This window comes from Lycorma delicatula, chromosome 12, assembly GCF_047948215.1.
Source record: "Lycorma delicatula isolate Av1 chromosome 12, ASM4794821v1, whole genome shotgun sequence".
Classification (NCBI taxonomy): domain Eukaryota; kingdom Metazoa; phylum Arthropoda; class Insecta; order Hemiptera; family Fulgoridae; genus Lycorma; species Lycorma delicatula.
In genome coordinates this window covers 25,689,410-25,715,500 of record NC_134466.1, presented here as the reverse complement: position 1 = coordinate 25,715,500, position 26,091 = coordinate 25,689,410, and the positions used below count along the sequence as shown (strand labels likewise).

General features: G+C 31.7%; 1 protein-coding gene across 1 annotated transcript in view; it reads left to right on the top strand.

The window, feature by feature from the left end:
* The first annotated feature begins 2,105 nt into the window (after positions 1-2,105).
* Positions 2,106-26,091, top strand: part of Ctl1 (choline transporter-like protein 1) — an 81,539-nt gene continuing 57,553 nt past the window's right edge. The window contains exons 1-5 of the mRNA XM_075380104.1: positions 2,106-2,286; positions 3,771-3,885; positions 11,258-11,403; positions 21,742-21,876; positions 24,587-24,700. Of these exons, the coding sequence (XP_075236219.1) occupies positions 3,772-3,885; positions 11,258-11,403; positions 21,742-21,876; positions 24,587-24,700 (509 nt within the window). The 5' untranslated portion in view covers positions 2,106-2,286; position 3,771. The remainder of the gene's footprint in view (positions 2,287-3,770; positions 3,886-11,257; positions 11,404-21,741; positions 21,877-24,586; positions 24,701-26,091) is intronic.

Below are 26,091 nucleotides of genomic sequence, written 5' to 3'. Positions count from 1 at the left end.
GTCTTGAATGCTTCTAAATTTTTTTCTCTGCAGTTCCAACAGTCCAAGGGCTACACTTTCTCTTGTACCAGTGCTACACTTCAAATGTACCTTTTAAAAAACTGTTTCCATATTTCTAAACTAATGTTAATGGTACTTAATAGCTCTTTCTTTTCATTGAGGTCTATTCTTATTTTTAAGTTTCTTGCTTTTACCACCATCTTGTATTATGACACTCCCTAAATAAATGAATTTTTTGATTTGCTCCTAAGTTTTATTTATTTTTTAGAATTTTTTAAATTTTTCTTTTAAATGGTATTAATTAAAAAATTTTATTCTTAAAAAATTGAAGGTATCCATGTTCATAATCCAAGGGAAAAGGTTAATGTTCGCTTGGAAATATCATTTAGAATTATTGTAAAAGATAATATTATGAAGGAAAGAAATTAATAAAACAACTTGCAAAGAGTACTAAATATTTTTAAAATGAAAATTCATTTTAAATATCATTAATTAATCATTTATTCCAACCAGTTAATGAATTCCTGTTTTAGTAGATCTTGATAGTTATTTATAATAAAAGGTAGGTTAATAAAAAAAAGGTAAGGTAAGTAATAAAAGGTAGTTATTTGTAAATTCATGGTGAGGGAATTAGACTTATCAAGATATAATAGATAATGTTTATGGATTTTGGTCTAACAGATTTGTAAGTAGAAGAATATAGTAATATTAAAAACAATATTAATAATTAACTATCGCCATCTACTTTGTAATTTTTGTTTTTAATTCTTGTATAGGTAGATCATTTTATCCATCAGATTTCAGTTAGCCCAGCAGTCTTTGATGCAGATGGTTTCTTTACAATTGGAAAGCACATGATACTCGCTGTAAGTAAAAACTCTTTTGATATAACAATGTTTATGAGTTTGTTTATATGTGAGTGTCTTTGTGTGTGATAATTTAGATATTAAAACATATTCAACCATTTATCAAAATAAATTTATTTTTTTATTTTAGTTTGGTTGACTGCACATAGAGCAACATTTTGCACTCATTTCTTTTTCTTCTTGTATTCTTTCACTGTTTGTTTCTTTCTCTCTTCTGACCAGATGTTGGTTTTTTCTCCTTCCCTTGGAAACCCCTGAAATCTTGTACAAAACTTTTCTGAAAATTGCTCTATCTTGTATTATTTCTTTAGATATTTTAATATGTTTTATTAGTAGGTTAATTCCATTTTTATTGGGGTTTTTTATTGACTTCTTTACCTAAACCATTAATTTGGATTATTTTTCTCAGATATTTAAATTTTACTATTGATCTTTCAAATTTCATATTTAGAGACTTAAACAAATATTTGATGTTGTCCCAAATTCTGTTTTTTGAAAGAAAATTGTAATGCTACTTTCTGTAGAATTTCTTTTATGCGATTTATTTGTTCTACAGAAATTTTGAGATTATTAAAAAAAATTTGCAATATTGTCAACAATGACCAGGCAGTTACTTCCAGTTCTTTTCAAATTTGGACCCGATTTTATTTTGTGTGTGTTCTAAGTTCTTTCATCTTCTTTTATCTTTCTCTTGGAAACATTTAAAAAGATTTAGTGATAAACTACCCCCTTGTGTTATTCCTTTTTTAATTCTGAATTCTTCTGAGTTCTTGTATGAATACTTTGGATATTGTTTTTATAGGGGACTTTTTCATTATTTTAATTTAACATGTTAAAAATATTATTTAAAATTTTTTATTATTCATGAAGATATGTTAAAATATTTTAACTAGTTCACACCAATCTCATAATTCATACAAATATACTGCCTTATCCACAATCGCGGAATTTACTAGAATACCAGCGTTAGTCGTCAGTAAAAAAATTGTAAAAGCTACTCTACATGAAATATTATTTGTCTACATGACAAATTATTATCATAATTTGTATTAACATAGATAATTGTAGTATTAATCTAAACTACTACTAACTTTTTTTATATTCACTTTGCCATGGACTCTATTAATACATTGAAGAAGTCTCTAAAGGAGGAAGCAATTTTTAACAGGAAACAATATTTCTACAGATAAAAATTAATGCTGTTTTAATTTTTTATTCAATGACTGTAGATAAGACGCTGAAGTACTTCAAAAATTCATATTAGCACTGAATCGCGGTCCGGTTATGTTGTACAGTTGGTACAGTTGATTGTTTATAAACAACGCCCGTGTTTTGTGAGGTTGTTACAGTTTTATTTTAAATGATTTTTATTTTGTGATTATTTTCTTGATGTAAGAAATAGGTGCGATATTAATATCAGGTATGCAAGAATTAAGTTGTTTTTGAAGAGAATTATTTTATTCTATTGACGTTTACCAACACTAAATAGGACTGTTAGACCTTTTAACTAGTTTGGGTTAGGTCTTGTAATTTATTATTAATCAGAAAAGTTTGGTTTGAATATTAGGTAAAATTGCAATGTGATATTAGATTGTATGACTTATATAATACATTATTTGGCGTATGAACTTATTCTTTGAGCGTTATGAATTATTTTATGGTTTTTTGTCAAGTTTTGTATTTTCATAAATGTAAGCTTCTGTAATAATGGAAATAAAATTCTAATTATCATAATATTCAAATTATTCTGTCAATTTTTTAAAAATTGATGTTAAATTACCCATAAACGAATTTTTTAATGAAGCTTTGTACATAACCTTAATTCAGGTTTATTGTGGTTAATGTGATTTTCTTTTTGCACATATTTTTAATTTAGAGTAGAAAATTTGAATGGATGATTTACTTGTGTACAATTTTCAGTTCTTTGTAGTTTTAAATGTCTGTTCTGCTGCTAGGACATATTTAAGTAAAATATTATCAATAATTTTTCATCCAGTTCAATAGATTTTACTATATTTGTGATTTTCAGTTACTGAGGTGGAGCAACTATTGAAAAGAATTTTATTTCTTTTGTACATTAATATATAATTTTACATAACTCTTGTCTTTGTTTTAAGCAATAATGTTAAGCTTTTTGACTAAAAAAAAAATTATATTTTTTAATTTAGCTTTATATAAAAACTAGTTCAGGTAGGAGCAGGTACTAGTTCATTTAGGAGCTGCAGGTGCAGCTAATCTTCATTTGTTTCCTAAATAAAAATAATTTATAGATAGCAATCAGTTTTTAAAAATGTTGATGTGAAAAAGTAGACAGTGAAGGGTTAATTAAACTAGTAGCAGATTTATATAATTATGAAATTAAAACATTAATAGCTTGATGTGAAAAGTGTTTATATTGTAGAAGTTATTGTTTAGAAAATATATAAACTTTATGTGTACATACCAAATAAATATGTACTTTATTAATTATTTTTTTTAAATTCATTATAGCCAAACATTTGTTAGTCTTATGTAAAGAGAGATTTGTAGTCAAGCTCATTCAAAAGCTATGACCAAGTTTTATTTTGTACATTTTGAATAACAACTATGCTGAATTTCAGTATTATAAAATCAGTTTACTATGTAAAAATTGTATTTTTAGGGGACTATTTTTAACTCCTATTATTATCCAATCATTAAAAATAATTACAATTGATGAAGATAAGTACATAAATTATTCAGCCAGTCGTCCCTTTTCCTTTTATTCCAATTGAAATTTTATAATTATTTTGTAGAATAACTGGAGTGAAACCCTAAAAAATTTCAATTTCAGGTTAAGAAATATTGAGATAATTGCTTGAGTGATATTTTGCTTATAGGTATCTGTTTTTATTCACTCAGTAATGAGGATTTTATATTTTTCAGTATGGGTTGTTGTGACACTACAGAAAAGGAGACAGTTCATGAAGGTGGTGTTAAAATCCGCAGTTGTACTGATGTTCCATGGTTGATTATGTATATTTTATTATGGTTTTTAATGGTAAATATTGTAATAGTTTGTAAGTTTTTGTCTTATTCTGATAATTTTTTAATTTAATAATAGAAGCAGAACCTAAATCTAATTTGTGTTGTCATATATTACCTTCACTTTTTAACAGAAACTATAAATATTATTCTCATTAAATATCTTTTAATCAAAATTGATAAGCATCATTTTTATAAATTCTTATTATAAATTAAAATGGATCATATAAAAATTGTTAGATTTCCCTTCCATAAAATGTTTATTAAAAGATGACTTATTTCATTCATAGTTTTATTCTATTACTTGAGAATGTAGCTAGAATAATTATATTAAGAGGAAAGTATGGTGATCATGTCAAAAATGAGGTATCTGGTTTTAAGTTTTATTTTTTAGGATCCAACTAGTTCATCTATATCAAAAAAACATGTATGTGTGTTGCTCTACTTTTGGTCTTATATCTCAGGTTTGACCTAACCGTTTTCTTCAAAAAAATTTGGCACAACTATTTCTGTGTATTGATCATAGTAATTTTTTTAAATTAGTTTGGGGGGTTTAGCGATATCAGATAAAAATAAATTTTGATTTTCTTCAGAGGAACTTTAGAAAAAACTTTTCTTTGGAATATTGTACCTACATTGCATATATAAATAATTCAAAAGAATTTTTTAAAAAAATCAACCCCCACCACTGTTTTTAAATTTGAAATACATATTGGTTTTTTTCTTCTCTGTCTCCCTTTAGTTTAATTTTTGGTATTTTACACATATATAGGTCTATCAGAAGATGTCTACAATTTTCAAAAATTATAAAATCTTGACCTTAAAAACAGAAAAGGCCTTTTTGAAAATTTTTATGTTATTTTAACCTTTATTGGAGATTGTGTTAGATTTAGAGTAAAATTTGCTTTTTCCTAACGTGTGTGTTGCAATTTGTTCAATTAGTGAACTGTAAGCCATCCTCCTTGGCCCAATGAGATGAGAATTAGAGGTATAACATGTAAATGAGGTGTAGTATTTTATAGATTTAGGCCAACCATTCCTGAGATGTGTGGTTTAATTAATTACCTTAACCACCAAAGTAGACTGTATCCATTTTTTATTATTCAAGCCTTAGTAAAAGCAACTAAATTTTACTAGGATTTGAACCTGAAAACCTTTGGACTTCAAAAATCAGCTGTTTAAATAACTGATTTGCGACTAGACTAGTGGGCTGAAAAAATGTTTAAGCTTAACTTATATATTATATATATGATCTGTATATGGAAACATTTAATATTAGTCAGTCAATTATAGTAGACTCCATTGTGCTTAGACGAGATGGTTCTGCTGTCTGCTTGTCTGTTTTACAGTCCATTACAATTTATATTGCGCATTAATAAATAGTTTATTTTTCTTGAAGTATCATGTCAGTTAGTGAATTATTTCTACCATTATCTGAACCATTTTGGCATGTATTCTATATACATGAATATTTGTAGAATTTTTTTTTTCTAATTCTCCACCTATAAAAAAAATGTTCTGCTCATTTTTGTTTTTTGGCAGCAACTCTTAATTTTTATTATTAAAAAAGGTTTTTTTCTTTTTTAAGGATAATTATAATTTAAGTAGTTTTCACCCCTGTAATATACCGTGGACAAAAATAAGAAGCACTTTTTTTTCATTACTATAAAGTTATATTCCATTTTTTCTATGTTTTTAAACAATTCCTTTTTTTTAAGGATCACTTCTCTATAACAAAAAAATTTTACCAAATTGTTCTGTCAGAGTAATGGAGCCCTAAATCAAGAAAAGTTTTATTTGAAATTTGAAAATTTTGGTATTTTGTTTTGATAATCATTATAAAAAAAATTTGGGAAATTTTTTATTTAAACGTTTATGAAAATAAAAAATAAGACCTTTAATGATAGAATTGCAAAGACTTTTTGGCAAAGCCAGAAAGGTTACCTTTCTGACTTTTAAAGGTACTGTATACCAGCACAGCCGGGAAAGTCCTGCAGTAGTTTGCCAGCTTTTTTTGTTTTTTCTAAAATATATTTTATATGGTGCCCATTAATAAAAATATATATTGAAAATAATAATAATTTTGTATAATAATTTTGTCAATGTATTTTTACGTATTTCAGATTTTTTTCTAATCCAATCTCAGGGATGGCATTAGCAGTCTTTCAATCTCAGTGATGATATGTATGTCTATAATTAATAGCATTCATACTTAGAAATAACAAACGGGGGTATAAAAATTAAATTTTTTTTTAAATCTATTCACATTTTTTTTTAGTTTTGAATAACTTGATTTGTACTGTTGATAGATTTTTGTTCTGAGAAATTAGTAAGTGTGGTTTTTCTGATACTGATAAAAAGTAACCTTTTTTTAATTATTTTTAGAAAAAGAAAGATTTTTCCAAAAAATAATTGGAAAAGATTCAGTTTAAATATATGAATGGATGTAAATAGTAACATTAAATAATTTTACTGGTCTTATTTACAGATGTGTCTTGAATTTGAAAGTTTAAATGTATTATTGTTGTTATTATGCAGTCTATGTGGTGGAGTGGTAGCATCTCTGTCTTTCATTTGAAAAGTTTTGTATTTTATTCCCTGTTAGTCTCAGTAGTGTTACAACACTAAATTCATATTTCATAAGGAATTGTGCGGTTAACCTATACTTAAAATAAAAATTACTATTTAATTCTAATTATTGTTATCTTATGTAGGTGAATGAGTACAGAGTTATTCATAAATTATTTCTATTCAACTTGTTATCTCTTGTAGCTTTATCATGCACTGATGCCTTTTATATCTTGTACTGATTATTCTTTGAAATTGCTATCACACCTTTAATTATACTGATGATTTTTTAATAATAAAGTTTGTAACATTTCCGTTTATTCTGTTTTTCCTAAATATGTTATCTTATCAGTTTTGTAATAAGTTATTTCCACTGAACATCTTGTGGGTTTTTCTGTTCTCCACCCCCAAGATCATCTTCCAAGAAACTTTTTGATTTGTTTTTTTAATTTATTTTTGTCTACATTTACTATGTTAAATAGAAAAAACTTTTAAAAAATTCTATTTAAAAATGTATAACCAATAAAAAATTACCAGATCTTTTTTTTGGGGTTTTTTATGATGTGTTTTTTGACCCCAGTCTTTTGCCTTTTACACCAAATTTTTCAAGAACCACTGAAAATGCAGTCCTGGGATCTATTTTTTTCCTCAGTTTTTTCAGTTAGATTTCATACAAAACAAGTAAATTTACGCTGTAATTTGGGTCTAAGAATACAATTTTACCAAAGACGTAGAAATCAACGCAAAATCTTTCACCAGCCAACACTTGTTAATGAAGTGCGCTTCCAAACCTTTGTTTATGTGAACTTTCTTCTTTATTTTCACCAGTAGAACATGTCTTGAAAGTTTGTTACATTCTTTGTGAATCACCTATGTGCATGTTATATACAAATAGCCCTTGTCTACTTTAAGTTTTGAGCTTCAGTAAAATTTTCTGTTAAATAATTGATATCTCAATATCAGTAAATTTGTTTTTTATATGTGAAATACTAAAACAAAATTAAATATTTTTATTTATTTAATTCATTCAACTATTTCTTATAATATATTATTCAATTACTATTAACTATATATTGTTAATAATAATTATGTAATTTTACATGTATTAACTAATAAATTAGACATGTTAGACATATAAAATATATTTAAAAATTGAGATGTTGTTTGTTTAAGGATTACTGCATATCTAATTGAATTATATTAATATATCTATGCCTAAAAAACATCCTCAAAAAAATTCATTACTAAAAGAATCATTCAGAACTGTTGTGAACTTGTGTAACTCGACACAATACTTCGGCTTTTGAAAAAAGATGCCTTTTTGCTTCCTTTGGCATGTTTGTAATAACTTACCAAACCATTTTTAAAAAATCTTCCCACTAATTTATTTTAAATACTAGCTGGAGGGGAATACCTGTGGCATGCAGCTAGGCCCTCTGCCTACGCCCATGCCTACGCAGTTAGGCACTCCAGGCAGGTTGCCCTGGTGGGTAGCATCTCAGAATGGGATAATTAGGTATCCAAAATTGATTACCTCTTATGTAAAAATATTTTTTTCTGGATGATGAAAAACGGTATAACAAAAGTTAAATTAGAAATTGATATTAACGAATCAGTATATTCCACTAGTGATAGATACATTTCGATGCCTACTTTTTGATTATTGTTCATTATTTTATGAAAAAACAATCATATAAATAAAAAAAAATATATATTTATATGAAAAACTTTTAAAACACTACTCTTAAATTAAATGCGCTAAAAGGTAAAAAATAATTTTAGGACATTATCTCAGAATGGATTTGACAACAAGCTTTGATGGTGATATGTAAAATTATGAGAAGTCATAGATTTAAATTAAAAAATTTGATGTTTTTGCCAATTTTTTTCTTATCCGTGTTTGCACCCCACCCTTTAGGCCATTCATCATGCATAAGAAAAAATTGGCAAGAATATAAAATTTTTAATTTGAAGCTAAGACTTTCACATAATCTTACATATCACCATCAAAGCTTTTTGTCAAATCCATTGTAAGATACTGCCTTAAAAATATTTTTTACATTTTAGTGCGTTTAATTTAACAGTGGATTTAAAAAAAATTTTATTTTCTACTTTTTAGTGCGATTAATATAAGAGTGGTTTTTAAATTTTTTTTTAATATATTTTTTTATTTTCTAAATTTTTGTCTTTAATACTTTACAGCTGCGCTAGCGCAAAGGTTTGAGCGTATTTAGCGAAGGATCGGATCGGTACGTTTTACGGCGTGTGAGTGCAATGAAAACGTAGGGCTAAACGATTTAATTTCCGCATAACCAAAATCCAATCGATCAAGGGTGTACCCGATGCGTTAAACAGTTAGCGCTCGACCTGCTGTTACATACTCCGTTTGAATCGTGAAAATAGGACGAGCGGTTGCCGAGATATTGCGGTGGCACCCCTTCCCCAATTTCCGAACGGCGTCCCTGGGCATTTGAAGATATTATCATCCGTCGGGTACCACATGAGATATCGTCAAAGAAACCTTTATCGATATATCGATAAAAAACGAGATATCGTTCGAAAAAAATTTTCAGAGCGCTAGGACCGACCGTTTTCGAAATATTACGGATTTTCGCCCGAAAATTCAGAGCCGATTAAAAGTACTAAATTTTCCCAAAATTTTAATATATATTTTACATATATATACGGTATATCAATATATAATACAACAAGTTTACACCTGACCACCACAAGACATGTACTAACGAATCGGGATTTTCCGCCAGTGATGTTCCAGTTTTAAGCTAAGGGGGATGTACACACAGATTCACATACTAATGTCATTTAGTAGGGTAGGATAGTTAAAAGACTTTCTTTTTCTAAAACAATATTGTTAATGAATTTTTAAGTAACACTAATTAAAAATTAAAATAATTTGAATTTTTTCGACATCACATTTAGTGTTTACATATGTACTCAAATAATTTTTATTAATGCCTTTGGAATTATAAATTATTTTTTTTAGTTATTTTAACTTTCTTGAAATATAGGTATTAAATACAGGTTTTTGGGAAATACAGCTATTTCTTGAAATAGCTATAAAGGGAAAGACCAAGGCGTGGATCAAAAGTGTCAACATTTCAAAATCCCCTTAGTTCAAAAATTACATAAAAACTTAGAGATTTCAAAAAGATATATGAATGTATGTACATGTGTTTGTCTGTATTTTGATTACTACCTCCGGACTGGCTTGACATAGATTTTTCAAAAATGGCTCAAAAAAGTTTTATATATGTCATTAATATAATTAAAATTTGGACAAAATTAAAAAAATGGTGGATGGGTAATTTTCACCATTTTAAATTTTTACATTTTGTACAATAGATACAAAAAAATGAGGTTTACTTTGAAGATAGTACTAAGTTATTTAAAATTCCAAAGTTTTATAGATTGAATTTTGGGTTGGGAGGGATACCTGCCGAGTTGGTCTAGTGGTGAAACGCGTCTTTGCAAATTAGCTGATTTCGAAGTCGAGAGTTCCAATGTTCAAATCCTAGTAAAGGTTATATGGATTTGATAGTTATTTTTGTACGGATTTGAATACTAGATCATGGATACCAGTGTTCTTTGGTGGTTGGATTTCAATTAACCACACATCTCAGAAATGGTCGACCTGAGACTGTACAAGACTACATTTCACTTCACTTGCACTCATATATATCATCCTCTGAAGTAATACTTGACATGTAATTCCTGGAGGCTAAACAGGAAAAAAAAGTGTTGGGAGGGATATCAGCATTATTTCTAAATGATTTTTGCCTCATATCTCAAAAACTCATTGACCAAAGAGGCTGAAATTTGACACACATAATGAACTACTTGTATCCCAGCTTGACCCGATTTTTGACCCCATCAGACAAGGAGGGATCATGATACCACTAATTTTATTTTTTAATAAGCTAACTTTTCTTAACCTTGTTGAATAACTTTAAAGTGAATCAGGTTGACTTATTAAGCCTGATTGTTGTAAGTAATTATTCCAATAAATAAACTTTTAAAAACTAAGGGGGCTGAATAGTACCCGTACGTAAATTATGAATTTCTTCAAACCTTACTTACTTAGATTGAGAATGAAGCTGTTTCTGGTACGTATGTAGATGACATAGATTACCTTTTTATAAACAGAGGGTTCCATAGGACTAAACTTAGAATTTTAAAAATGTTTTGAATTTTTATAATTTCTGTTACTTTATTTGTTTTTCTTTCATGTCATAGCTGTTATTAAAAATGCTACCTAGCAGTTGGGTCAAATGGGACCCAAATTTTTACACTTAGAATTTTGCCTTTTTTTCTAATGCTGCATTTAAATAATGCATTTTTATAATTTTTAAGGTAAAATTATTATTTAGTAAGCAGGTCAAATAGGACCCAAATTTTTTTATACTGAACACTTTAATCTTTTTTCTGATTGTACTCTAAGTAATTAAGTCATTAATATTTCTAAAAACCATATGGCGTTATTTGAAATAAAAATTTGTCAAGTGCAAAGCTGAATAAGTTATGGAATCTTTGCCAGCTTTTTTTTTATTTTTTCTTAACTTGAACACACCTTTCCTTCCATAACCAGACTTGCATTGTAATGTGATGTGTTAAATGTAATTATTAACAGTAAATATGGTACTGCTATTAAAAAAACAACTCAGTAAATACTTTAGTCAAAACAGTTGTCTGTTATCTGCTTTATCACATACTTTCCTTCATAGAGATATAGAACCTTTAATTTCTGCAAGTATTTTAATTTATTATTTATATTACAATTTTTATAATATTAATTGTTACAGATATTAATCGCTGGTTTTGCTCTTGTTTATGGTAATCCAAGACGACTTGTAAATGGATATGATAGTTTTGGAAACACTTGTGGTTCAAGTTGTAATGAAAGAATCGGCAATTTCAGCCTTTCTGGACTTGATATGACATCAAAAAAGTAAGCTTCATTAATCCATACACTATTTGTATTAAAGGTTTTATTGTTTATTATCTATTATTAAAAGTTAATAGTAATGAAACTTTTTACCTGAAACAAAGTTTTGTTTTAAAATTAAACAGCTAAGAAAATTTGAATTTTACAAGCTTTTTGATTAATAAACTTGTTTCTCTCCTTCCATAAAATATTTCATCTTCATGCTTCACATACTTTTAAATCAAGCCCTGATGTCATTATTTCATATTGGATAAATTACTAGAATCATCAGATATTTAGGTGATTCCATATACTACATTTAGTATATAATGGAGAAATTTTATTGTAGAAATCTTTTTGCTGATTGTGATCTTGAAGTTTTAAATGTATTTGAGTAAAATTGTATCTACGTTATCATCTGTATGATGTAAGTGTTTAGATAAAGGTTAAGGGATATTTTGATTTGATTTGTATAAGAAGTGATCACAATGTAATGAAAACTTTAATTTTTGTCAAAAAGAATTTACTTATCCTTCTATATTCAAATTAGTCCCATGGAGATGTAACAGCTGCCCAATTATTATTCCAGTTCTCAAAATATTTGTGAAAAGCTTTATGAAATAATTTTGTTTTGTACTTAAATTCACTTAGTGATTCTTATAAAGAAAGAACTTGAAAAAAATAAAGATTTTTGCAAATTGTTGTCATTTTAAACTTCACTTAATAAGTAAGAACAAGAAGTCACAGGATGCCATATCTGGAAAATAAGAAGGCTGCAGCATCAGTATTGTGCTATTTTTTCTAAAATAATCATGAATTTGTATTGAAATATGACCTGGAGCGTTATTGTGGTGAAAAATCCAATTGTTTGCCTATATTTCTGGTCATTTTCTTTGGCTTGCCTCACATTAAAATTAATACTAAGTAAATTCTGTGTTGACTGTACAACTTTATGGTAAGATTTCATAATGGTTGATGCCACCGTGTCCAGGTGGAAGAGGAAGCCTGAGCCAGTGCCGTCGACGAGGTAAGCAACACAATGGACACGGGGCCACCCACCCGGGTGCAATCCTCCCCAGTAGTGGAGGCTTTTAAAAAAGTGAAGGGCAGACCTGGCAGTTCTGCCCCACTGGCTAAAGTAGTCCAGGAGAATCTGGACTAGTTGTTAGAGTTCGTTACACTTCCCGGCGGAGTTAGTGCAGGAGCGAGAAAGACTATTCTTCCCCGCCTTGCTAAGATTAGGAAAGGTTTTATGGTGATGTGTGAGGGTTTTAAAGCTTTGGGCTCCAAGCCCAAGGAGGTTAAAGTTGTTCCCAAGGTGGTCCAAGCCCCAGCGCAGCCCAGGTGCTACGCTGATGTGCTGAAGACCAAACGTGAGGCCAGCAAGGTGGCTAAGAAGCCGGAGGTCCTATTCATCAAGGCAGAGGTCTCGAAGACCACGAGCCAAGACCTTAAGCATGATTTCCGAGCAGCCCTTTGTGGTGACCGGAATCACCTGAAGATAAGGGACATCAAGGAAACTAGCAAAGGGCTGGTAGTTCTGGCACAAAACAAGTAGGCGATCCAAATCATCAAGGACTCTCCAGCGGTCAAGAAGCTTGAGGTCAAAAAAGTCCCCAAGCGGTTGAGAAGGCCCCTTGTCATAGTTTATGACATAGAGCGGAGCCTCTCCGATGACGAGGTTCTGCCTCTCATCCAAGAGCAGAACACTGATTTGGATGAGGCCTCATTCAAAAAGCAGTGTAGGCTTATCTTCAAGACTGGTAAGCGTGATGCCCCACGGTATCACGGCGTATTTGAGTTAGGAGCTGGTCTCCATCAGAAGTTCGTGTCGGAGGGACGAATCTTCGTTGATTTTGCATCCTGTCCCGTCAAGGGATACCTTGACGTGCAGAGCTGCTTCAAATGTTGTAGATTTGGCCACAGGGCCAAGTTCTGTAAGTATGCGTCAGTCTGCACGCATTGTCGTGAGGAGGGCCACAAGCATGATGATTGTCTGCAGAAAAAAGAGGCTCCGTCTTGCGTCAACTGTAAAAGGTTGCGCAAAAGTCATAGGCACTCTGTCAATAGCAAGGAGTGTGGTTGTTACTTGAGAGTGGTTGAGATGTACTTCAACTCTCTTGATGGTTAGTTTCGGTAAACTTAACGCCCAGGGAGCGTATGCAGTCCAAGTTGAGCTAGGTGTGGTTGTTGAGAAACGGAGCCTCAATGTTCTCCTTCTACAGCAGCCATATTTGGTTAAGGGTGATCTGCCAGGTTTTTCAGGCTGGATGGAATAAGTTTTTCATTGGTGATAGCAAATCCGCCAAGCAGGAAGTCGTTAGATAGCGTCTTCTTACGGCAGGCCTCTGACACGCATCACGTCATTGTTAAGCTTGCCGTGAATGGTTTGGATTTGGTTGTAGTCCTTGTTTGAACCTTGCCTGTGATTCTTGGTCCATTGACTAGGGTTTTAAATAGGTTGTTTGCTGGGCACTTCCCAGCATGTTGGAAACATGGTGTTTTGAAATTGCTCTTCAAGGATGGTGACAAGGTCCCACTGTAAGTTCCTCTTACTGCCCTCTGATGCTCTTGCCTGTATTAGGTAAGATTTTCGAGTAGGTTTTATAGCTCCGCATTAACAGCAGGCTAACTTCTAATCAAATGCTGATGGATGACCAGTATGGTTTCTGCCCTGGCAACGGCACAGAGGACGCACTTCTTAGGATTATGGATTTGGCTTCAGCCAGCGAGTGCAAGTATGTTTTTGGATATATCTGGGGCTTTCAATAACTTGCGGTGGCTCTCTGCCTTGTTTCAACTGCAGCAGTGTGGTTGCACGTTAAATGAGATCAGAACACTCTTGAGTTATTTCAGCAACAGAATTGTTCTCCGTGACAGCAGTTCGGAGGTAGGGAAGACCCTGTCTAAAGGTTATCCACAAGACAGTGTTCTAGGTCTAGTCGTCTGGGTCGTTGAGTTCGATTCTCTCATGCGATTGCATATGTCAAGTGGCTATCGCATCATGGCTTATGCCGACGATGGGCTGCTGCTGGTTGAGGGCAATTCGTGTGCCGAGGTTGAGCTCAGAGCGACGCAGGTAGTCTTCAGCATAAGATGGTTTTCAGTGCGGAGAAAACCACTATGATGTTCTTGAAGGGTCATCTGGCTGCAACCCGTTATCTGCGGGTTTTGATGAACAGCCTTCCAATTAGGTATGTTACCGTTCAGAAGTATCTGGGTGTTATCCTTGATGAGAGCCTTCTCTTCAAGGAACACCTTTCGTTTGTAGCAAGGAAGGCCATCGATGCTTTCTTCAGTGTTCGTAGAGTCATTCATCTCGATTGAGGGTAGAACTATCGTACCATGCGCATTCTTTATAAAGGTGTCTGCGAGGCCATAATGTTGTACGCTGCACCCATCTGGGCTCATCGTTTACAATTCCAATGCTATAGGGACATTCATTTGCTAGCCCAGTGTCTTCTAGAGTAAGCTGTTGTTGGCGGCTACAGGACTGTCTCACAAGAGGCAGTCACTTTGATCACTGGCATAAAACCAATGGAAATTTCAGCTACAGAATGTAGCCAGTGGTATATTGCTAAGAAGGGAGGCCTTCTTACTTCAGGGTGTATGCGGGAAAGGTTGAAGACCAATGTTTGGCAAGCTAGGTGGAACGATTCTTCTACTGGTTGATATGCGCATGCTATTTTTCCCAATGTTAAAGAGTTGCAAGCGATTAGCTGGGTTTCCCTGAATCGGCACATTACTCAGTTTCTTTCGGGACATGGTGCTTTTAGGGATAGTTTGGCTAGTTTAGGTTGGTTGACTCCGGCTTGTGTCCGGAGGGTTGAAGGGCCCTAGTAGATAGTAGAGTAGGAACCTGGGTGGCTAGGGTCCGCTTGGACAGTTGATTTGCCGAAGGTAGGCGCTTTAGCAGCGAGCCACGGTTAGTTAGTTAAGGTGTCAATTGTTGAGCTGTCAGTGGAACGACGACTGCACTGCTGATGGGCATGGAATGCCATGCAGCCGTGAGGTGTAGCGGCATCTCGACAACAGTTTATTGTGGTGAATGTCATGCGGGACTCTGCGATGGAGCTGAGTGGGAGTAAGCGATCAATCCACCTTTCCCTGGTGGACCAGACCAGAGTCCATAATTAACCTAAGTCAGGGGTTTATTAAGCGTAAGCTGAGTTTCACTAAGGGAACTAGGACCAAATTTTATTTTTGTGATCAGCATGTTTGGTAGTATGTTGTGTTTATTTGCCTCGAATTATGAGGCATTCACTAAATTGGCTCATAATAAGTAGAACTAGGCGCAGGGTTCGCACTTCCACGAGCGAGCCTGGTTAGCTAGTTCAGAGGGAGATGATGTAGGACATTCAAGATGCCCGGACGAGGCCTATAGTTAAGGCAATAAGCTGAGTTATTAAATCATTGATGCAAATGTCTACCAAGGCATTTGCATCACAAATGAGCATCACAATGAGGTCAGGCTTATTATTATAAGTCAAAGGGCGATAGACGACTCCTGTTAACGCCCAAGAGGGCAAGGAATGGGGGGGTGGCAACCGGAACATCACTAGGCAGGTGTCTTCCCCTATGGAGTTGGAATGATGCCACTGTGATAAAAAAATTGATGTGGACGCCACATGACTTACTTGTACACTTATTAAACTACATATACACATTTTTTTTTTAAATGAAAAGTACATAAAATTTTATTTCACTGATAACTTCTGATTTTTTTTTATTATTATTGAATTATTTATTGTAAAAAATTTTTACAATCAAAGGTTAATAATTATTAATAAAATCAATATATTTAAATTAAAAAAAGTAGAAGAAGTCTGATTCAAACCTATGTGCCTTCCCCTAAGATCCAAATATTTCATTAACTAAATTTCTATTTGGCTGTTATTATGGAACCAATTAAAATAAATACCACTTATGATATATTGTTGAAAAGCTTTAAATGAGGGCTTATTACTGCAGTTAAGAAAAAATCCAAAATCCAGATTTTTTTTTTATTTTGGGCTTTGGTGGTTCAGTAGATTGCAATCAAAAGGGAAGGTGCACAACTAGATGTTACAACAGCCCTAAATCCAACATTTCAACATCCTATGGCTAATCGGTTTTGAGTTATGTGATATATATATATATGTATGTACAGACATCATGCCAAAACTAGAAAAATGGTTATTTCCATTGAAATCTGAAAACTGAAATGTTTCACAATTACAATATTTCCTTTACTTTGTACAAGGAAGTAAAAAAACAGTACTTTTGGCATTTAAAATTTTTAACATTTGATCAGATTTGGAATACTTTTTTTGGTCTTGGGTCTTCAGAAAACTTCCATGAGGATGATCATATCTTCATTTCAATATCATAACCCTACACTCTCACAAGTGGTCACTCTGTTATGACACGTTTGAGTAATTTTGAGTCATCTGTGATATCAGCTTACAATATTGTTCTGCGATGTTACTTTTGTTAAAACTTCAACAGTTCTGGAAGAGATTTTTCTGCTTCTCATTTCTTAAAATACTCATTCCCAAAATGTCAGTGATGGCATTTGACTTGGGGAATAGGAAGAAGTCACAGGGGGCCATATCCAGCAACTGTGGAGCATATTTGCCGGATATGGACATTTTGGACATCAAAGTTAACATAATTTTTATGTTTCTTCCTATTTCCTTTTTTAAAAAGTGGTACATTCTCACCATTTTCCCATTCTGGTATCCATTGAGTGTCCCAAATGCTTTTGAAGACTCTTAGTTTATCCACTGCATATCAACAGCACTTGCTGCTTTTATAATTTACATACTCACCCCATCTGGTTCAGCTGCTTTTCCAGTTTTCATATTAATTATTGCCTCTTCCACTTCCTTAATTTAAGGTGCTCATCTTTCCTGTTGCTGTAACCTATCTCTTTCTAGTCTCATTCATAAAATCCTTATTTAATAAATTTTCAGAGTAGACTTGCCACTCGTTTTATGTCCTCTGGGTTTTCTGTCATTTTTCCATCATCAAACTCCACTCGAGTTTTGTTCCTTACATTGCTGTTTTCTTTGCCTTCATCATACTATAAAACATCATTTTATTGCCATTCACACCCATTTCTAATCTTTGGGTAAACTCCTTCTCTGATTTTCTCTTCCATAGCAATTATTTCTTGCATACCCTCTTTTTTCTGTTCAGTTTCCTATCCTTTTCATTCTTACTCATAAACCGCTTTCTCAGAGTCTTATTTTTCTCCTTTTTTGCTTCTACACCTCTTTCATTCCATCAGCTATTCTGTCTTTCCCTCCTCCTTCCCGTCATTATTCCATATGTTTTTCCTGTGACCTCCACAAAGGAAGTTTTAAAATGTTCCCACTTCTTGGGTCACAGTTGTGGGTAGCTTCTGCAGTATTATTTCCTTAAACTTTTCCCTCACCTCATGGCCTTGTAATTTACAATCTCTTATCCTCTTAATTCCTTCATTCTTATTGTTTTTAAAACTCAATTTTAAAATCACCAGTCAATAGTCAGTGATTATCATCTAGGTTTACTATAGAAATAACTTTTGAGTCAAGTAATTTCTCTCCCTAAATCGTGTCTATAATAACGTAATCTCTTACTGACATATATATCCTGTTCCAACTGCAGCTGCAACTTTTCTTTTTCATAAAACTACCATTTACAATTCTTAGACCATCCCTCACACAAGCCTTACCATTTCCTTCCCCCCTCATTCCTCCCTCTTAGGTAATGCACCCAAAACCTCTTTATTCTCACTTCTTTTTGTTTGACCCTAAGCATTAAAATCTCTCTTAATTTTATTTACCCCTATCTATGTTTGTTTAAAAGGATTCCTTTTCCTCATCTAAACTTCCTTTTTGTGACACATATGCCTGTAAAATTCTTGTTTTGCTCTGTTTGTCTTCCAATATAAGCATTACTTCCCTGTGAGATATACTAGTTACTTTTTCAAGTATGTCTTTTACCCTCCTGTTAATAACAACTACCTTTCCATTCATTGTTGTCCTTGTATTCCCACTCCAAAAATGTTTATAACCCTCTACGACCTCTCTCTCCTCTCTATCTTAATCATTTTGTTTTGATCCAAGATTTTTGTTTTCCTTTCTTCCATTATGTCAACTATTTTATCAATCTTTTTGGTTAAAGTTAAAATCTTCTGTGTTCTAGTTGTAAATTTTTGTCATTTTCCGAGTATTTATCCATTTTTTCTATCCAGTTCTGTGGATAGAAAATCCACTGTAGACTTGTGCTGACGTAGTGTAGACTTGTGCTGACGAAGTGTAGACTTGTGCTGAGACAGCACAAGTCTACACTTCATTTACACTGATACCATCCTCATTCATCATCTGAAGTAATACCTGAACGATAATTCCCACAGGCTAAACAGGAAAAAAGAAAGGAGGTAGGATGACACTTACCTGATATCATTATACATACACAAGAGTACTTTCACGATTTTCTCGCATCTAGTTGATCCTATCTTTTAATTGTTCACTTAAAATCACATTTTACAAATACGCAAAATTAACAAAATAAAATCTTGATAAACACAATAAAACAAAATTTGTTAAAACTTTGGATATAAACTTTAAAATCAGTTCAAATCAAAATGGAATTAAAATTAAAATTACAATTTTTTTAAAATAATATATTTTCTTTCATAAAAACAATATTACTTGGTCATTGGGTTTTTAAATAATACTAATTAAAAAAATAAATAAAACAACCCTGACATTTTCTACATCCCATTTAATTTGTACTTAAGTATGTGCTTAAATAACTTCCATTAACTCCTGAATTGTGAATTATTTAGTTATTTCTTATATCTAATATTTACTCTAATCACATCTATTTTTTTATTTTACAATTAATTGTTTATTTTGTGATGCTGCTCTGATCAAGGATTTACTATAACTTGTCTCTACTCAGCCAGGTAAATGTTGGGACATTTTATTTTTATACATTGATTAGCAATATCTACTCATTCCTGTCATAAAATATGAAATTATTTATATATATATTTTTTTTTTAAACTGCAAACCAAATAAGAAACAGTGTTGAAAAATAAACTTAATCTATAAATACATATATATGTAACTAATGAAATAGATTAATAATAATAATATAGATATCATACTGGCTGTAGCAAGGCAAACAACAGTAACCCAGAAGATGTAGGAGGCTAATAACTCAAGAAATCAGATAGCCAGTAGTAAATGAAGGTTGGGTACTTCACAAAGACAATCAGCTGCCTATTTAAAAAGTAAAAAAAAAAATCAATGCATCTCGTCATTGAGAGGTATAAAATGATTAATAAAGATAGAAAAAAATAAATAAAAAATTAAATCATAATTACTATTAATAAATAAAAGAATAAAGAAATGGATATTTTTCTTAAATAGAAAGGAATATGATTAATCTTTAAAATGCCAATTCTAATGAGTTCATATATAACAGATTGTACTAAAATGTCTTGTCCAATTATGTTAGATCATTGTTACCAATTTCTCTGTTTTAATTTGTTAATGTACTGCTAGATTTCCTTACATATAAGGGTCCCAGGAAGTATTGGCTTAACTGAAGGGATTGATTCAGGACATATAAACAATAAAATTCTTGTGAATAAATGCCTTAACTCGCTTCATTTCTGTTTGCCCACCAATTTTTGTTTTTTTAATAAAAATTTATATCTTAAGGATCTACCCAACAACATTTATAAAATAAATAAGATAGAAAATTCCAAAAAGTTTTTAATCAACTACAGCTCTTTAAGTATTTGTTTTATAAAATAATTTTTATTAAATAAAAAGTTAAGCCTTTGTTTTGTGAACAAAACAATATCTTATTTGTTCAAATCAGTTGATAAATAGCTGACATATGGCTGAAATTGTTAAAGTGGGTCGCAAAAATTATGCAGTCCAGCAATTATTTTGTTCCGTTTTCAAGCATAATTTTTACAATCCATTTTAACAGTTGCCATATCTCAGCTGTTTGTTAACCAATTTGAACAAATACGGTGTCACTTTATTCAGAATAAAATTCTTAACATAATACCTAATAAAATATAATTCTCTAAAACTAATATATATGAGAGGTATTAATGATTGAAAAAATTAACAAAAAGAAAATGAATTTTTTTTGATTTTCTCAAATCTATTTAAAAATGACTGTTTCAAAACACAGAGTACCTTCCTTCGATTTTATGTACAAAATACAAAAGCTTAAAAGTACGACATAAAGAAAAAGGTAAATGCTTAAAACCAAAAGAGATAAGATACTTAAAATAAAGAGCAATAATAGGGATTGTACATATGTTATCAGTAATATATCAATTTAACAGTATTGGTCAATTCAGAAAAAGGGGGTGGTATTTACAATAAGATATTAAATCCACCTCACATTTATAAGTTTAATAATAATGAACTATTTAAGTCTAATTGATCATTTAAAAATAAATTAGAATTTTTAAGCGTATTAATTTTCAATACTACTAAAAACCTCAGTTTCAAACCGTTGTTCTCAACATGAAATACAAAAGATTTATGTTTATGGTATTTATGCACTTTATTATGTACTGATAAAGGCTTCATCCATTGATTATTTTAAAGAAAAATTAAATCAACAAAGGTGAAAATTTCAAGGTTTATTTAATAGACTATGCTATTGGTTATGTGTATATGAAATTTCATTAAAATATTTCAATCTGTTCTTATGGTGTAAATTTTTAATGAAAAAACACAAATTTGTGAAAAAATTGAAAATGAAGCAAGATATTTGTCCATGTGAATTTTTTATTTACATAGATGTGCTTAAGTCAGAAACCCTGTATATCAAAGCATTTTTTCTCCATCAATTCAGTTTTATTTAAAAAAATTTTTCAAGACTAATCAACACTGAAATTGTGATGGAAAGTTGGTAACTTTTTACACAGTTTAAACCTAGATGTTGTGATGTTTACTAATAGATCCAAGCAAATTAGTTTCATATTATACAGATTTTAAAATAAATACTGGATTTACTCCTACATCTCTTAAAATAGTGTTTGTTTTTCATTTAAAGTTCATTTTCAAGTTCCTGAGTACTTGTATTGCAATTTACTAAACATTTTGAGTATTGTCATTCACAGATATACTCTTATTATTATTGTATAATGAGATTCACTTAATTTATTATATGCACTGTGTATATGTATTCAATATACCTCATAATTTGTTATTTATGTATGGTTATTATGTGTCTTAATATTGTTATTCGTGTCAACTGGATTTCTAAATCTCTAGAAATTTCAGGCAAAGAATGGACCAACATTAGTATTTAGTTAAAATATATACTTATTATTGTATTGTTTTTAACTTTTAGGTATTTATTTTTTATGGATGTAAAGAATATTCGACAGTCATTACAAATATGTGTCGAAAAGTGTCCTGACAGAGATTTACATACGCTTAATGATATTCGGAATTTTTATGAAGAAACTGGTTCAAGTTTATGCAGGTAACTATTATTATACTAACAAATAAATATGCCTAGATAATTAATTATTAAGAAAATATGGATAGTACATTTATTTAAGATGATGTCTTTGTAGTATTACAATATTTTATTAGTAAATTATGCATATATATTTCATTGATTACAAATTATTGAGCTGTACCTAATTAAAATGTATTGCTTCATATGTGTCATACAGTAAAATATGCACAGGGCATCACTCAAGTGTATTTTTTCAGCTCTGGTAATATTCATTTTAATTTTTGTTCTATTTTAATTCTCCGATCATTGCTGTAAAGTGGTTTGTATGTTGCTATTCTACCCATATTCATACTAGGAATATCCAGTAAGTAAGCTTCGTTTCTAAATAATGTTACTGCTATGTCAGAATCACAATTTTCTGCATGTATGGTGACTCACATGATATGTTAGGAAAGAATTGATACCATTCTTTCTGAGTCTCTACCCTTTTTAGTGTGTGTTTATAATGTTTAATAAAATTGACACTCAATTTTTATCTGTCAAATTTTTTTTGTGATACTTTTCTAGAATGCAACAAACATTAAACTGGTTGAAATTCACCTCTATATTTGCAAAGTTTATGAAGAAATATCAATGAGTGATTGGTATGGAGTTGGGTACAGTTGTTTAATCAAGGGCACAATAACATGCATGATGATTACTGCTCTGTTCGATTTGGTCACCTGTAGCAGGCAGCTACTATCTTTGATTATCAGTGACTTGATGCATGCAGTTTTTTAAGATTTAAAAGAACAGATAATTCATCTTCACCTCTTCTTCCATGCACTTTCCAAAAAATTCATGTTCATTACTACATGAAACAGTATCTGAGAAATTGGACATTGTGTCCAAATTTATTTTTAAGATGCTTATGGAAAATGAAATTGAAAGAGTTTGGTAGCATGGAACTTTTGATTTAGTACTGAGAATAAGGTGATAACTTTTAGAGTGCATACTGTAGTCATTAGAGAAAAGACATGCATGCCACATGTAACATGTTAAACAAAACAACAATCTGTGGAGTGGTAAGATACACTTCTTTGTCCAGAAAGACATTATAAGCATCCCTATGTTTTCCATCCAGAAGATCATGTGCTGTGGGATAAAAAAGGAGTTTTACTTATTGACATCTTGCGTTGAGAGTGCACAATCAATAGGTCAGCAGTGCATCAAGACTCAATGAGTCTTGACTTGAGTCAAGATTCAATGCACTCCCCGCTAAAGCATGAGGGGCAGCTTTAGTGCTTGTCTTCTCACCTGAAGGCCTTCATGCCTTCAAAGACTCCATTATCAGTAGTTTGAAATCTTCCTTTTCCAAAATCTATTCTTCTGGTTTTGCAAGTCCCTGAGAGAGAATTTTTCAATCTGTACTTTAGCTTCAGTCTTCTTCATTTTGGTTTAACTTTCCTTGACTTTTGACTAGTCGAAGGTTCATTCCTCGGTTGTGTTGTAGAGTCTTTGGTGTAGAGACATCTGCTTCTTCTTCATCAGCTTTCGATTAGTTTCTCTAATTGGTTGACTTTTCAATTTGTCATTGATGCATGTTTGCGTGTGTTTGACCGTGCTTGCTAATGCTGGTGCCAGTTCAGAAAATACATCCTTTGGTTTAAAAAAAATTGCAGGTGGTGCAGCAGCCTGAGCATAGGACAAGCTTCAGTGATCTGCTGAGCACACTCTTTCTGGTTTCAAAGTAGCTGTTTTTTTGAATGGTTTTTACCTCCTGTACTGCAGTAGCAATGTTTCCTATTGCTTCTCATCATTGAATGTCCGAATTTCTGATATCCAAAGCACCGCAGTGGAGTCGGAATGAATGGATAGACATTAAGTTTATGAAAGCCAGCCTTAATATTCTCAGGACATTTGTGTTTGTTAAATTTTTAACACAGTGATGTGGTGGGTACAACTTCTTCATTATGTTGGGTGTTCAATCATCAGCATGCAGCAACTTCTTGTTCCAGAAGCTCCTCGACAATCTTTTCTTCTGTGCAGTTTAAAAGGTCCCTGTAGACAACTCCCTTGGTGGTATTTAGTGTACCATGCAGTACAGTCTCAACATCGATGTGTTCTGTCTTCGTAGATTGCAGTAGCCATGATGGTTGTAGGTCATTGACCGTCTCCACAACAAACCCATAACAGTCATCATAGTTTCTTTTACTGGTCCTCCTCCAGCTTCTGTGTTCCTACACGCAACCATGAAAGGACTTAATTTAGACAATCCCCTTCTTTCTTCTTTATCACCAGATCCTTTGGAGTTGGTCCAAAGCTCTTAGGACTAAACTAAGTACAGATGTTCTTCTCCGGCTCACTAAGTTCGATGCTCTTCGTTTTTTTTGCTTCCTTAGACAAAACAAAATTTATGAAATAAATAAGAAAGCATTTTCCATGAAAAATATTTTTTCACAAAAATCAGCTAGATTTTTTTGGTGAAAATAATTGTTTTTTATGGGCTGTTTCTTCCAATTTTTTTTTTTAAAGCTTACAGAATTTTTATTTTAATATGTAAATTTGAACTGTTGAAAAACCCCACAAGTAAATTTGCTATTCTTTATTTATAATAATACATTGCAGTCCAGACTAACTTGGTCACCTTCTAGTACCAAGATATTAGTTAAACTGAATTTTTATAAATAATACATCATCACCTTGTCTTAGAATGCTTTTAATTTTTTTTTTGTTTTTTTTTTTTTTTTAGATATGATTATAATTTAAGTAAAGATAGTAAATCAGATTCACTTCATGGAATGGATGAAGAATTAACAGTGACCTCACCGTTGGGCCCTTGTCCTCCTCTTCAAGTATATAAAAGGTATTTTATCATAAGTTGTCTGTCTCCCTTAATCAGAATTTGTACATGGTATTGAAATTTTTAACCTTCTAAAAATGTTTTTTCAGTCCAACAAATCTAATTATTTTAATATTAGTGATTATGAGAACCTTATAGAATAAATTTACAGAAACTGGATAATTTACAGTATTATTGAAATCCTAGAATTATCAACCCATTCAATATAATTTATTTCGTCAGTCATTCATTTTGACAAAAATAGAATTTTGTAATTTATTTCACTTATTAAAGTAATATTCATATTAATTAAATATTTGATTTTAGCCATCATCCTTCTATTTACAATCACTCATTAAATATATGAGATAAAATAATTTTTTTTTAAAGTAATGAAACTGAAGAAAAAAGAAAATATATGTTTCATACTCTTTTTGCAGCCAAAATGGATTTTTATGCAGATTTAAATGAAATAAAAATAATTTTCTTTTAAAGATAAGGTTTATTGATACAATGTGAAAGTTGTAGGCTTAAGTTATAAGTGGAAGTAACATGCTACTGTTTGGAAAATCTGAAAACATAATATTTTTCCTGTTATTTTCTGATTGAATTATGAAACTATCAGATTTTTGTATTGTTAACAGTATTCAAAATGCCATTTCATCATCCAATGCCATCAGTATTCCAAAAGCCATAATTGATTTTCTGGCCCTTTATGATATAAAATGTACACTGTTGCTTAAAATACAATTTCAACTTATTCAAATGGGCTAGGATCAAATATGTAGGTGATAATCAAATTGTCCTCCTCTATGAATCATGAGACCTTGCCGTTGGTGAGGGGGCTTGAGTGCTCAGGGATACAGAGTAGCTGGACCGAAGGTGCAACCATATCGGAGAGGTATCTGTTGAGAGCCAGACTAAGGAATGATTGCTGAAAGAGGGCAGCAGCTCTTTCAGTAGTTGTTAGGGGCGTGAGTCACAATGACTTAAACGGCCGTATCAACATCACTCAGTCCTCTGAGTACTGCGCAGCTGAAAGCAATGGAAAACTACAGCTGCTTTTTTTTCAAGAAAATGTGGCTCTCTGCATTTTCACATAGCAATAATGGAGGCGCCTTCCTTGGTAAAATATTCCGGAGGTAAAATAGTCCCCCGTTCGGATCTCCGGGTGGGGACTACTAAGGAAGGGGTCACCAGAAAATTAAAAAATAACATTCTACGAGTCGGAGCGTGGAATGTTAGAAGCTTGAAAAAGGTTGGTAGGCTAGAAAATTTAAAAAGGGAAATGGGTAGGACAAATGTGGATATAGTAGGAATTAGTGAGGTTCGGTGGGAAGAGGAAGGCGACTTTTGGTCAGGTGATTTTAGAGTAATTAACTCAGCGTCAAATAATGGGCAGGCAGGAGTAGGTT